Source organism: Cryptomeria japonica, chromosome 2 (genome assembly GCF_030272615.1).
Source record: "Cryptomeria japonica chromosome 2, Sugi_1.0, whole genome shotgun sequence".
NCBI lineage: Eukaryota > Viridiplantae > Streptophyta > Pinopsida > Cupressales > Cupressaceae > Cryptomeria > Cryptomeria japonica.
Window position 1 is genome coordinate 677,859,301 of NC_081406.1, and position 10,977 is coordinate 677,870,277.

The 10,977-nt window shown below is 38.4% G+C and overlaps 1 protein-coding gene across 1 annotated transcript; it reads left to right on the forward strand.

Annotated features, from left to right (window-relative positions):
• Positions 1–1,141: 1,141 nt before the first annotated feature.
• LOC131036880 (long-chain-alcohol oxidase FAO4A) lies at positions 1,142–5,363 on the forward strand. The gene is made up of 3 exons (XM_057968886.2): positions 1,142–1,770; positions 1,891–2,160; positions 2,548–5,363. The coding sequence occupies exons 1-3, from the start codon at positions 1,435–1,437 to the stop codon at positions 4,264–4,266; spliced, it is 2,325 nt and encodes a 774-aa protein (XP_057824869.2). The 5' UTR covers positions 1,142–1,434; the 3' UTR covers positions 4,267–5,363.
• Positions 5,364–10,977: the final 5,614 nt, after the last annotated feature.

The window sequence follows — 10,977 nt, forward strand, 5'->3', positions numbered from 1 at the left end:
ATGTAGATATAATAAAATTTTATGTGTCAATGTATGTAGTAAATAAAATAGTTCTAGATAAAATAAAATAAAATAAATTTTAAGTAAATAGGATAGCTCCAAAGCATTTTTTAGATAGATTTATGCAAGTGTTATGTTGATTATAAAATATTAATTATTTGATGTCTATGTGAATAGTTTGATGAAATTGCCTTATGATTATTTATCACTCAATACTTTGCCAATGAATTGAATGTACAAAATAAATTTTAAGTAAATAGGATAGCTCCAAAGCATTTTTTAGATAGATTTATTCAAGTGTTATGTTGATTATAAAATATTAATTATTTGATGTCTATGTGAATAGTTTGATGAAATTGCCTTATGATTATTTATCACTCAATACTTTGCCAATGAATTGAATGTACAAAACAAATTTGCATTGGCAAGTTTTGACATGCTTGAGTAGTCTATTGTAACAAACAACAATTGTCTACTTCAATTGCAATCACTCATTTCTAAGATTGGAATTCTATATGTAGAAAGCAACCTTGAAGGTTCTTTCTATTTGAGAAATTTGATATGTAAAATTGATTAGGAAAATTTGTGGGAGCACCAAATCTCTCATTGTATCCTTGAAGTTGTTGTTTTTGCAATAGTTCTGTCTACAACTCGCAACCCTGCAAGAAACCCTTAGAGATAATGTTTTTCGCAAATATGAGATTTTCGGAGGAGATTTGTCTTGTTATTGATACAACCCTCCTCGCACAAATGCAAAATGTTGAAGTGTATCCAAGACAAGTAGCATGCCATGCAATCAGCTGTAGGTCCATGTGTTCTTCCAGCAAAAAAAACTTAAGACATTAAGAAACATGAACATGCAACCAACCTTCCAAGATGCGATTGGTCAAAGCTTTTTTCTTTCATTTTAAAATGTATAAATAGAAAACTCCAACAATTTTTATTTTTTTCCTTGATACTGATTTCTAGACAAGACTGATACTGAAATTTTTTAGATAAAAACATTACACTCAGCCTAAATGAGGGACATATAATTCTCATATGTATATATATTATAGATGGATACTAAGTTAGATTAAAAGAAAAACATCAATTCAAAGATACTAACTTATATGGTAAATTTAACATACTTGAATGATATCCTCAGTTTTAGTTGGATACATTTAAAGTATCTATAAAGTAGACCGTAAAAAGCAGATGCGTTCGCGATAGCAACTCAAAATTCATTCTACTTCCAGTTTTTGTAGTTGAAGATATAATGGTATAAATTCAATGGACATGGGTGGATGGTGTTATCATCATAATTATAACCGAGTATTTTGGTGTTGAAAGAAAAGATTCAGTAATAATGTTGAGCATGGATCACACTAATGAAGAATGCTAAATATGGACGGACAAATTTTGGGGTTTAGGTGCCGTTAATCCTCCCTCATTATGTATTTGTGTTTATACTTAGTTGCATTTGAAAGAAACAATTTGAACAAAATAATAGAAATGGGTTCTTACGGTGAAAAAATTGCTCCCAGTGGAGCTGAACCATTTCAGAACGATATGAAGGAATCAGCCATGGATGCCCATTCTCTGCTGAGAGGTGGCAGGCCAAGTTATGAGAATAAAAAGTATTCAGAAGCCCAAATGGAGGCTTTGACAGTTTTGTGTGATACCTTGTTTCCTTCTCTGGATAACCATGCAGTTTCAAACAGTGATGAGGAGGATGCACTTAAATCTTTTTATGGCACCTCGGCTTCCCAAGCTGGAATACCCCTACATGTATACTTGTCTTTCTTGTTTGTACTCTTTTTTCTTTCTTCTTTTCAGAATTGAGAGAAATTGACATGAGTATTAAGGTAGTGTATTATAATGAATAATGTGTCCTTAAATCAATTACAGGTAGCAGGATATATGTCTGAGCGCTTGGCACACGCTTCTTTGGGAATGCTGAGCGTAGGATTGTGGCTCCTTTCAACATGGTACGGGACATTCATGTTGTGTGGGAGATCATCTCTATCCTGCCATTTTCCCTATTTCCAAAGGTTTTCCCAGGTTGGACAGCATAGAAGGGAGGAAATTATGCTTTCTTGGTCACACAGCTCCTTCTATCTCTTTCGTCTACTATTTAAGGCCATCAAATGCTTATGCTGCCTTACATTCTACACAAAGGTATATCCATAATTTTGTGTTTTTCAACTGCATAAGCACATGAATGACAAGCCCTTCCTATACATCTATAGGTATTAGATTTTTTTTTGAGGTTTTTATATATTTCCTATAAGAAATGGTTAAATGCATGCTAGAACACATGAATTACTATTGTATGGAGCTTTCGAAAAGGCTTTCAGAGTAGGGGCCTGCTATTCTAGTAAATTCTCTTTCTTGAAATTGCAAAAGTCCATCATTAATAAGCTCTTCCCATACATATTTTGTACCAGTTTTATGGGAGTACAAAGCTAAGGAAATAAATAGTGTGGAATATGTATAATCAAAGTTCTTGATTACAATATATATCTTATTGAATATGAACTTTTTTCTATTTAAAAAATTTCGCAGGTGGACGAGAAGAATGAAAATCCTTCGTGGAAAGCAATGGGTTACTGTGGGCCAGATCCTGAGCTTCTATCCCAAAGAAGAAAGGAAGCCACGAGAGGCCCATTGCATGACAAGGTCATTGACTTGCAAGATGTTGCAGAAACTGACATAGCCAACACTCTGCACAAAGCTGGTTGTGAGGTTATAGAAGGGATGAGTCCCGGAAAAGGTAAGAAGAAAGAGAAAGCAATTACTATAAAATGCGATGTAGTAGTCGTTGGGTCGGGCAGCGGAGGAGGAGTGGTCGCAGGGGTGCTTGCAAAGGCCGGACACAAAGTGATAGTGGTGGAAAAAGGCAAATACTTTGCAAGGAATGATCTGTCCTTACTGGAAGGGCCGTCGTTGGATCAGATGTATGAGGGAGGCGGGCTGTTGGCCACGGACGATCTCGGGGTAGTTCTTCTGGCGGGCTCAACAGTGGGCGGAGGATCCTCCATAAATTGGTCCGCCTCAATCAACACACCTACTCATGTAATTTCCGAGTGGAGTGACGAACTCAGTCTCCCTCTTTTTTCCTCGCAGCAGTACTCTGAAGCCATGAGCGCCGTTTGCGAGAGAATGGGCGTGAAGGATGAAGTGTGCAGTGAAGGGCTGGGCAACGAGATGCTGAGAAAGGGGTGCGCGCACCTCAACTACGACGTGCTCAACGTTCCGCGCAACGGTGATCCGGAGCACCGGTGCGGGTGGTGCGGATTCGGCTGCAAAGACGGAACGAAACAGGGCACGCAGGAGACGTGGCTCGTCGATGCTGTCAATCACGGGGCTGTTATTCTGTCATCATGCAAAGCCGAGCGAATCATCATCACAAAGGCAGCGGCCGCAGGAATAGTGATCCAGGCAGGAAACCGGGGATTCCATATGGAGGTGCAGTCGAGAGCCACTGTAGTTTCCTGCGGAGCTCTGTGCAGCCCTGTTCTGCTTAAAAAGAGCGGCCTGAAAAATCCCAACATTGGACGCAACCTCCACCTCCATCCCTGCCATATGGCGTGGGGTTTTTTCCCCGATGGCTGTGTAAAGAGCTACGAGGGCCCCATTATTACTGCAATGCATCCAGTGGGCAACCCATCCGGGTACGGAGGCATCATCGAGACCCCTTCGCATCATCCGGGCATGTTTTCAGTCCTGATGCCATGGATTTCCGCTCTCGACATGAGAGAACGAATGTTGAGATACTCCAGAACTTGTCATCTTTTCGCCTTGGCTAGAGACACGGGGTCCGGCACAGTCAATCCGCAGGGCCACTTAACATACAGCCTGAGCTCCCATGATGAAAAGAATCTGAACAAAGGAATCGAAAAGGTTCTCAGGATTCTCGTCGCTGCGGGTGCCCAGGAAATCGGGACTCATCATTGCAAGGGCGAGCGTTTGAAGATCCCCGGTTCGAGTGCAGAGGAGATTGAGAGGTTTATTAAGAATGTGAGCTGGAGGCGATTAAAGGACTTGTCGACCCCTCTGAGCTCTGCGCACCAGATGGGCAGTTGCAGAATGGGAGCGGATGAACGCGTTTCGGCGGTGGACTGGAAAGGTGAGTCGTGGGAAGTAAAGGGATTGTTTGTAGCGGACGCAAGCGTGCTGCCCACTGCTCTCGGCGTTAATCCCATGCTCACTGTTCAGTCTATTGCTTACTGCATTGCCAACTTTGTTCACCAATCTCTCAAAAACGAGCCACATAAAAATTAGCACAATCAGTCTACGCCAATTCAGTTCTGAGTATTCACAAGTTCGAAGTCCAATTTCAATGATATTTCAGTCATTGATGCTTGTTTGTGACGGCATAATTGGTACCTCTTGCCTTAGTTGATGAACTTTGCCGGTTAAAATTCACTGTATTGCATTGTGTTTTTCAGTTTCACCCGTAGCAATCTACTTTGATCCACCCTAGGTTATTATACTTGAAAAAGCTGTCGCCGGAATTTAAGGTCCCACGCTGGGAAATATTTTCTGGCAGACAATACTTCCGGCCAAACAAAATTCACGTTTCCACTAACGTTATCGGCTAAATTCTTTGCATTCTGTAGTATAGATTCAATGCATTCTCCTTACCAAACATCTCTCGCGCATACCCTGCAATCATCGCATTCCAGGCAACCACATTTCGTTGAGACATTTTGTTAAACAGTTTCCTTGCATAATCCATATGGCCAGAATTAGCATACCCAGAAAGAACACTGGTCCGGGTAGAGAAATCTCGTACGGGTATGTTTTCAAAAACTTGGCGTGCATCATCCATTCTTCCAAATTTGACATGCATGTCAATTAAACAGTTTACTAGATAGACATACGGTTCAAATGTCACTTTGATCGATTGACCATGGACAGTCATTCCTTCTCTCAGGCATCTTCTTATAACACACTCCAGCAGTAGACGAGAATAAGTATCGGCACACACCTGAGTAATCCTAAGGTATCCTCGTGGAGGCATTTTGTCAAACATTTGGTAGGCAGTCTCAAATGATCCAGAATTACTTGGTTGTTTGCCAGTTTATCTTTAAATATGCCTTGGAGAGCAGCGAATCCAAAACTCCGGAGACTGATTTTCTGGTAGCCATTTCTCATTCGAACCCAAAGCATGCTTCTTTGCATGGCTTACTGAAAATTTAACACTTGGCTGATCTTCATAGTTGTCAATGTACTCTCATGTTGTAATAAGTGCTACTCTTTTGTGTGATATTCACTAGTGAAGAACCCCAATCGAATTGGGTAGGTTTTTGTTTTTCTGTAAGAATGGCGTTTAAAAATTACTTCCTCAAATGGAAATGGGATAGAGATTTTCGGGATGCTCCTGGTTTTGAAATTAGGGACAAGGACGTATGTTGGGCTTAAGTTTTGAAGTTATGCAAGGGTTGAGTTATAAATTGGAGGGATAGATCCTTGAAAATAACAACTAACAACTACCAAGGTCAGTAATTTAATATCAAGAGACAAAACACAATAATAAATGATGACATTTCAATGATAAAATAAAGCATATGGTTTTGAAGTTATGAAGTTAGGTAATGATCATGATGGGAAAGGGGATTGTTATCACATGATTTTTTTTTTTTTTTACATAGCTATTGAATTGTAAGAGGGATCTAGATGGAATCTAATTGACACTTGCATCTATAGGAGGTTCAAGAGATAGTGGATAAAAGATTAAAGGTAAAATTTAAATGTACTCTAATATTATATAACTATTCAAATTAATAGTAAAATGATTGTAATATACAATATTATATCTGTCAACTAAGAGATTTGAGAAGAGGTAGGGACAAATGCTGAAAGTGAGTCCAAAGAAGCAGAAAAAGGTATATAAATTGTGATTAGTCATAGAACGCTAGTGGATGCAATTTTTTTACCAAATAAATAACCATTTTTTGAAAACATCGTGATCAACATGTTTTGACCAATATTCTCCAATCAAATTGTGATTAAAACACATTTAAATCCTATGAATCACATTTATGACAAATTTGACCGTTTTTCCATCATTTTTTTAACTGTTGAATGTTGTTTGGGGATTTAAGGGATTTGAAATTCATTTTCTTGCTTCATTTTCTTGCGATTTCAGTTTTGACCGGCACATTTTCTATTAGACTGAAGTAAATAACACAATAGTCCCATTTAATTTTGGTTTTCTTTATCTCATATACTCCAACACAATTGAAATATAAGTATTCATCAGACAACCTACAGTAGTATTTAGTGAACCCTAAATGGTAAAGAGAAATCCAAGAAAAACCAACAATGATGACAAAGCACATTTCACTTCCATGGTGTCAGCCTCTTTCAAAAGCATGTATTTCTGCTGATGGCTTTTTCCACAAAATGAAACATTGGTCAATTGTAGCATTCCGAGACTAATAAAAAAAACAATTTAATTGATACTAAAGAAATCTGAATGGTCAGCCACCAAATCCAGTTTAATAAAAAACACACACATGCAACTGGTTGAATTATAGTGCATATTCTCAAAATTACAGAGAATATTGGTAAACACATGATAGCGAGATGTGCCTCTTTGGCAATACTCTGGTCTATTTCCAATTGAAAAAGAACTTCCTATGGAATAAGAGAATCATCATAAGTTCTTCTCTTCTTACCAAAACGAAAGAGGAATACTATGACTCATTACCAGAAGCATCATACAAGGAAGTTTAGCATGGGGAAATGTTTTGGATCTTTCACCCACTTCATCATGGGCTTTACTTTATAAATATCAGTATGATGGTGATGACTTTCAGAGAGATTATATCATATTGAATAATGGTTTGCAGCGTTGATTTGAGCATTTTAAATGCCTCACATGAAGCCCATGTTTTTTTTTTTTCATTATGTAAGTTGAACCAACAAGGTATTGTTGATGGAAGTTGCTCAATAAAGAGTAATTTAAAAGATGGAAGAAATGATTTGAGTGGAAGAGAAGAGAAGAAGAATAAAAACAGAGATAAAACACACATATGTTGCAGCATAAACAATTTTTATTGATTTCGAAAATTGCCACCAATGCATTATAGGCACCTCTACTGAGATTAAATGAAAACTATTACATATCAGATGGTTAGGAGGAGAATAGATGGGGAAACTGCCATTAAACATATGTTTAACAACTGAGAATAGATGGGGAAATGTGGGGAACGATTGCATTAAAGTTCAGTTTCAACTTGATGGTGGAGAATCTGATTTTTAACTGATTTTTATCTGGATGTATAATAATTACTGATTTAACAGTGGAAATTGATGTTCAATGGTGGCGTGATGGCTGACTAGAGCTATGTAGTAGTTGTGTTTATAATCTCCAACATCGAGGGGCGGCCATAACTCACATAAGAGAATTGATCAATGATCTGAGATTTTGTGCTGAGTTGAAAGCAGAGAAATTCTTTTGATGCGTGGACATATTGGTGTAACATGAGCACAATGTTGAGATACATGGGTCTCAACCTTGCAATTTTTAGTAAATAGTTTCAAATGTAGTTGGGAGGTTTCCCATGTGTTGGTGCCTTGGAAAAAGGTATTTGAGTTGTCAAAAGATGCCTTGTCCATAGTATAATATAGGAGGGCCATTTTTAGAGATTATATGACACATTTCATGTTAGTTATGAGGGTCAAAAATAGGGGATAAGAGTTTGGACGTGAGTAACTATTTTTAACCTGGTTTTCTTATCTTGGAAAAACAAATGTCAAGGGTGGGCAACACATGTCATGGAGGTTTTGCCCATGGTATTGTAAAACCACAAATGGTTCCTAGGTTGTAAAATTCCTATATAATGAGGGTTTGGAGAGGAGTTTGCATGATGGAGTTTGGTTTGCAAGGCTGGGTGCTAGAAGGATGCTAGTGAAGTCTCTCCGAGCTTGAGTTGAGGTGATGCTCTTGTAAGAACTTGCATTGCAAGTGTATTGTAATCTCTTGTTGATTTGTTAATATACTATGCAGGTTTTAGAGTGTGGGGTTTTTCACCCCTATGGGTTTTCCCCACGATAATCGCTGTGTTATGCGTTTCTTGTTTTATTTCTACTCTATTTGCTTCTTGTGATCTCTGTAATAGTTAAGTTGAAATTTGCAAAATCGTCCTCTCAAGATTAGCATAGGAAGCGTTTCCACACACCTTTGCTTCCTTACAAGTGGTATTAGAGCCTAGCCAGTTTTGGTTCTATTTGTTGGGTACAGGGTTTTTTGAGCTAATCAAGGTTTGAGTGGGAGCTTGTACAGAGTATTTCATTTCTGTATCGCAGGATCGTAAAGATGACAAGTATATCAGGGAGGATTGATGTAGAGAAGTTTTCTGGCACAAAATTTGAAATGTGGAAGCTGAAGATGGAAGATCTGTTGATTGATCGAGATCTATGAGATGCAGTCGATGAGAATAAGTCGAGGCCCGTAGATCCGACTTTAGCTACACAATATGATGTAATGAATAGAAAAGCTAAAGGTCTCATAAGATTGTGCCTTGCAGACTCAATTCTGATTAATGTCCACGAAGAATCTACTACGAAGAAGCTTTGGAAGAAGCTTTGGAAGAAGCTAAGTGAGATCTACCAAGCAAAATCACTTGTGAATAAAATTTTCTTGAGGAAGAAGTTGCATTCCTTGAGAATGAAAGAAGGTGGACAAATTTTTGAGTATCCGGAAAGTTTTAATATGTTGGTGACTTAGTTGACTTCAGTTGGGGTACCAATGGATGAAGAAGAAAGGTGCCAAATCCTGCTATGTTCGTTGCCAGACTCATGGGACAACCTTGTGATGGCCATAGGGAGCATTGCAGTCGTCTTGAAGATGGAGGATGTTGTTGGTTCTCTACTTTCTGAGGAGATGAGAAGGAAGGTTTCTCTGAATACCAAAGAGGTTCTAAGTGTTCGAGGAAGACCAAAAGAAAGAGGCAAGAATGAAAAGTAGAATGGTCATTCTAAGTCCAAGAATAAGGGGAGATCAAAATCTCCTAGTAAGTCCAAGGTAATTTGCTGGAATTGTGGAAAGCCCGGACATTTTTGAAAGGAAAAAGAAGAAAAAGAAGAAGAAGCATGATTCTGATTCTGAGTCCGAGAAGGAAAATGGAGATGCTTTTATTGCAGCCTTGGCCACTCATGTAGGTGACAATGCATGGTTGATAGACTCAGGTGCATCTTTCCACATGACTCCTATTAGAAACTGGTTTAGTAAGTATGAAAAGTTTGATGGTGGTAAGGTGTATTTGGGTGGTAAGGTGTATTTGGGTGATAACTCATTTCTTGATATTGTTGGTCGTGGAAGTGTTCATGTTATTTTTTCTGATGGTAGAACTAGAAGATTTGATGGTGTCTTGCATATCCCGGGACTAGCAAGAAATTTGTTATCTGTTAGCAAACTAATAGATGCGGGTGTGCACGTACAGTTTTCTAAAGCAGGTGTGAAAATGGTGAGAGGTGCTATGGTAATAGCAAGAGGAAGTAGAATGGGTACATTGTACCAGCTTGATGCATGCATAGTTGAGTGCAATAGCACTTCTGATAAGAATGCGATAAAGACTATGTTGGAAAAGGAGAGGGTGTCTCTTTCAGCAGATGGTCATGGTTTTTGGGTACCCAAGGGTGCTCTGTCTACCGAATCAAAGTTGCCTGCAGAGAAGACAATGTTGTGGCACCTGAGACTCGGTCACATAGGTGAGAAGGGTCTACGAACTTTGAAATATAAGAACCTTGTTAATGGGTTGAATGATTGCAATCTTGAATTTGATTTTTGTGAGCATTGTATTTATGGAAAACAAAACCGCATTTAGTTTTACTCCAGTTCTTATAAGTCTTCAAGTGTTTTGGATCTAATCCATTCGGATGTATTTGGTCCAGTTGATGTTTCTTCTATTGGTAAATCAGTTTTTATGTTTCTTTCATTGATGATTTCAGTAGAAGAACATGGGTTTATTTTCTTAAGAGTAAAGTTGAAGTTTTTAGTTGTTTCAAAGAATTTAAAGCAATGGTTGAGTTGCGGACTGGAAAGAAAATAAAATGTTTAAGGACAGATAATGGCGGTGAATATTGCTCCAATGATTTTGACACATTTTGTAAAGATTGTGGTATTAAGAGACAGAAGACAACTCCGTATTCTCCACAACAGAATGGAGTTGCAGAAAGAATAAACAAGACCTTGATGGAGAAGGCTAGGAGTATGCTAAGTGGTGCTGGTCTAGAACAAAAGTTCTGGGCTGAAGCTGTAGCCACTGCCTGCTACCTGATAAACAGGTCTCCTACATCAGCTCTTGTTGATAAAACGCTAATGGAAGTGTGGTCGGGCCACAAGCCTTCACTTAGTCATCTAAGAGTTTTTGGTTGTGAGGCATATGCTCATGTGCCAAAGGAGAAGCGGACAAAATTGGATAACAAAGTTGTTAAATGTATATTCATTGGATACAGTTATAGTGTGAAAGGATACAAGCTTTGGGATCCTGTTGCACAAAAGGTATTTTATTCTAGAAGTGTTATTTTTAGAGAAACTAAGTCTTCTTCTGTTACAGTGTAGCCAGAACAAAAGGAAGAAAAGAAAGATGTGATTCAACTGCCTGCTACACTTGAAAAAGTTGAATCGAGGCCCTTAGAAAGATAGGAAGTTGATGAGAGCTCTATGAGTTTTGAATCATCAGAGGAAGAAGAACCTAAACCTGAACTTGTTCAAAGATCTACTAGACAAAGAAAACCACCTGAAAGGTATGGATATTCTCCTGATGATTGGAGATGCATATTTGCTTTGAATGCTAATATTGATGAACCGAAATCTGTAGAAGAGGCTCTTGGTATGAATGATTCAGAGTCTTGGAAAATTGCCATGGATGAAGAGATGGCAACTCTTAAGAAGAATGACACATGGGACCTTGTACCATTGCCTGAAGGACAAAAGCCTGTTGGTTGCAAATGGGTGTTCAAAAGGAAGATAGGTTCAGA